Below are 2974 nucleotides of genomic sequence, written 5' to 3' on the forward strand. Positions count from 1 at the left end.
AAGGTTCGAGGAACAAGGTGAATTCAAGGAGGGAAGCTCAAGAAATTTAGAGGTTCAAGAACAGGTGCACAGGGGGCTAAGTGTCGAGCTGTTTTCTGTCTGCTCAAGGTTTCAGCAAGCTGCTTTAGGTGACTGGGTAAAGGGAGATATATTATTATTCTGTAATTGTTGGAATTTTCAGTAATAATATATTCTCTTACCAAGTTGGTAAGGGACCAGGACGTAGACCATTAGACATAGGGGTCGAACCTGGCTAAAATTGCTTGTGTCTGATTTACATTTCTGCACTTTACTGTTTTGCATAATAGCCTGCTATAATCACACTTGATCTGAAAACAGTAAGCTGAAATATTCGGTAAAAGTTTAAAATTGGTATAGTTAGCCATTTACACCTATTCAGCCCCCCTCTAGGTGTACTTACACGTGGTATCAGAGCTGTGTTTACTAACATTTCTGTAACAGGAATAGTATAGATCATATGGCTGACCAATTTCAGGGAAAATCAGACTTTAGAGCTCCGCTCCTCACTGGTTCGGACAACTACAACTGGTGGAAAGGACAAATGGAAGCTCATATCTCCAGAGACCCTCTCATGCAAAGAGTTGTTGAACGAGGTCCATATCAATTCCTTGATAAAGATGGCAAGGTCAAAGATGTTGATGAACTGACTACTGACGAGCTCACAAAGATGGGTGCAAATGGAAAAGCAAGAAGTACTCTCATCAATGGTCTTAATCAAGCTGAATATGACAAGGTGTCATCTCTCAAATCTGCCAAGGAGATATGTGATGCGTTGGAAGCTTATCATGAAGGTTCAAAGGGTCTAAGGAAAGTAAAGTTGGGACAACTCATGAAGGAACTTGGTGCCTTCAGTTTTCAAAAGGGAGAAACAATCAAAGAGGCTCAAGCTAGGTTTCAACTCATTGTCAATAATCTAGGGAGACTTGGAAAGATAATTCCTCAATCAGAACTCAACATGAACATTCTAGCTTCTGTTCCATTCGACTTTCAAGCCAAAGTAACTGCCTTAGAAGCTGCTCACAATATTGATACAATGGATCATCTAGCTCTTTTTGCTGAATTAGAACAATTTGAGAAAAAGATGCATTCCAAGAAGCATGATGCTCCGGTTGAGAAAATGAAGAATTTAGCTCTTACTGCTGAAAAGAGCAAGCCAGAATCAGATGAGGAATCAGATGAAGATCTTGCACTCCTTTCCAAGAAAATTCAAAGGATGATCAACAAACATAATCAGCTGAAAAGGGAGAAAGGCAAGGACAAGGCTAAGTACTCAAGTAGCAGAAAGCCCTCCAAGGAATCAAAGGATCAGAACTGCTTCGAATGTGGAAAGCCTGGTCACTTTAAGAAGGACTGCTACAAGCTGAAGTCAAAACAGCCTGCTGTTTCTAAAGACAAGAAGAAGAAATCTAAAGCGCTTCTGACTTGGAGTGATGATGAAGAAGAATCTGCCTCCAATGATGAATCTGGTGAGGAACTGATCAATCTTGCACTTGTTGGCATGGAGGATGACAATGTTCAAGGACTCACCGATGATGGTCTTGTCGAAACTGACTCCGAGGATGACAACAGTGAGGTTAGCTCGTTCAAATTTGATATTTCCAATGATAATCTTGTGCTAGAACAACTAACCATGCAGGAGCAAGATCATATTCCAAATGAGGAATATAATTCTCTCAAGGCAGAAAACAGCAAGCTGATTGAAAAGAATAACTATCTGAAGAACATGGTTCAAGAGCTTATGCAGAAGATAGATAAATTCTTTGACTCCAAAGAGCCTACTCAAGCCAGAATAAAGGAACTTCAAGAAAAGCTAGATCAAGCTGAAGGGTTTCATAAAGTTTTGATGAGACGAAATGAAGTTCAGAAAGAAGAGATCTCCCAGCTGAAACAAGAAGTAGAAGCCAGAGATGCATGCCTAGAGACATTCAAATTAAAAGAATCCACAAAACTGCATACATCTCAGCCTGCTCCCAGTACATCTCAGCCTGCTGCAAGTACTTCACAGCCCACTGCTACAACAAAACAGCAAGCTGAAAAGATCAAAATTCTCGAATCAGAAGTATTGAAGCTCAGAAAAGGAATGGGAACTTTTGTTCAAGGAGAAGAAGGTCTAAAGTACATGATGAAGAGCATCAAGGTTCCACTTGACAAAGATGGTGTTGGTCACAACTTCAACAAGAAGGCAAATGCTCTCAAGTATGAAGGAAGGCGTGGCAAACCATACAAATATGCTATGCCCTGGAAGAAATGTGCAAAATGTGGAGGACAAGGACATCTAGCTCAGAATTGCAGAGTCAGGCCTCAAAGACAGTACTTCCAGAAAAGATCAGAAGGGAAAACAGCCTACTGGAACAAGAAAACAGCTTACTAGAATGGTCAAAACAGAAGCTACAGAACTCAGCAGCATACATATCCTACTGTGGTCCAAAAGTGGATCAAGAAAACTGATTTAAATGCTTTATATGTTCTTGCTTCTAACCAGAGTGGACCCAAACCAATTTGGGTACCAAAGGGTTGAGTTTTGTTTTCTTTGTTTTGCAGATGTGTCTTGCTGCTAAGATCAAGTCTACACAATGGATCATTGATAGTGGCTGTACAAGGCATATGTGTGGAGACAAAACTCAGTTTAAGAGTCTAAAGATGAAAAGAGGAAGAGGTGTAACTATTGGTGATAGTAAGACTCTCCCTATTCTAGGTAAAGGTAAAGTTGGTAATGACACGGCCTCTATTTCTAATGTTAGATTTGTTAAAGGCTTAAAATATAATCTGCTTAGTGTAAGTCAATTGCATGATGATGGTCATAAAGTTGAATTCTCTAAGGATAAATGTGTTATTACTGTTGGTACTAACCAGATTCCTCTAGTTGCTAGAAGGAAAGGAAATATATATATCTTAGATTTTGAGTTGCAGAAAACAGCCTGCTGTTTAGCTGCTGTGGATGCTGATCCAACCA

General features: G+C 39.9%; 1 protein-coding gene across 1 annotated transcript; it reads left to right on the forward strand.

Annotated features, from left to right (window-relative positions):
* Nucleotides 1–478: 478 nt before the first annotated feature.
* On the forward strand, nt 479–2392 carry LOC108226016 (uncharacterized). The gene has a single exon (XM_064086661.1). The coding sequence runs from the start codon at nt 479–481 to the stop codon at nt 2390–2392; it is 1914 nt and encodes a 637-aa protein (XP_063942731.1).
* The last annotated feature ends 582 nt before the right edge of the window (nt 2393–2974 follow it).

The sequence above is a fragment of the Daucus carota genome, chromosome 2 (assembly GCF_001625215.2).
Source record: "Daucus carota subsp. sativus chromosome 2, DH1 v3.0, whole genome shotgun sequence".
In the NCBI taxonomy this organism is placed as follows: domain Eukaryota; kingdom Viridiplantae; phylum Streptophyta; class Magnoliopsida; order Apiales; family Apiaceae; genus Daucus; species Daucus carota.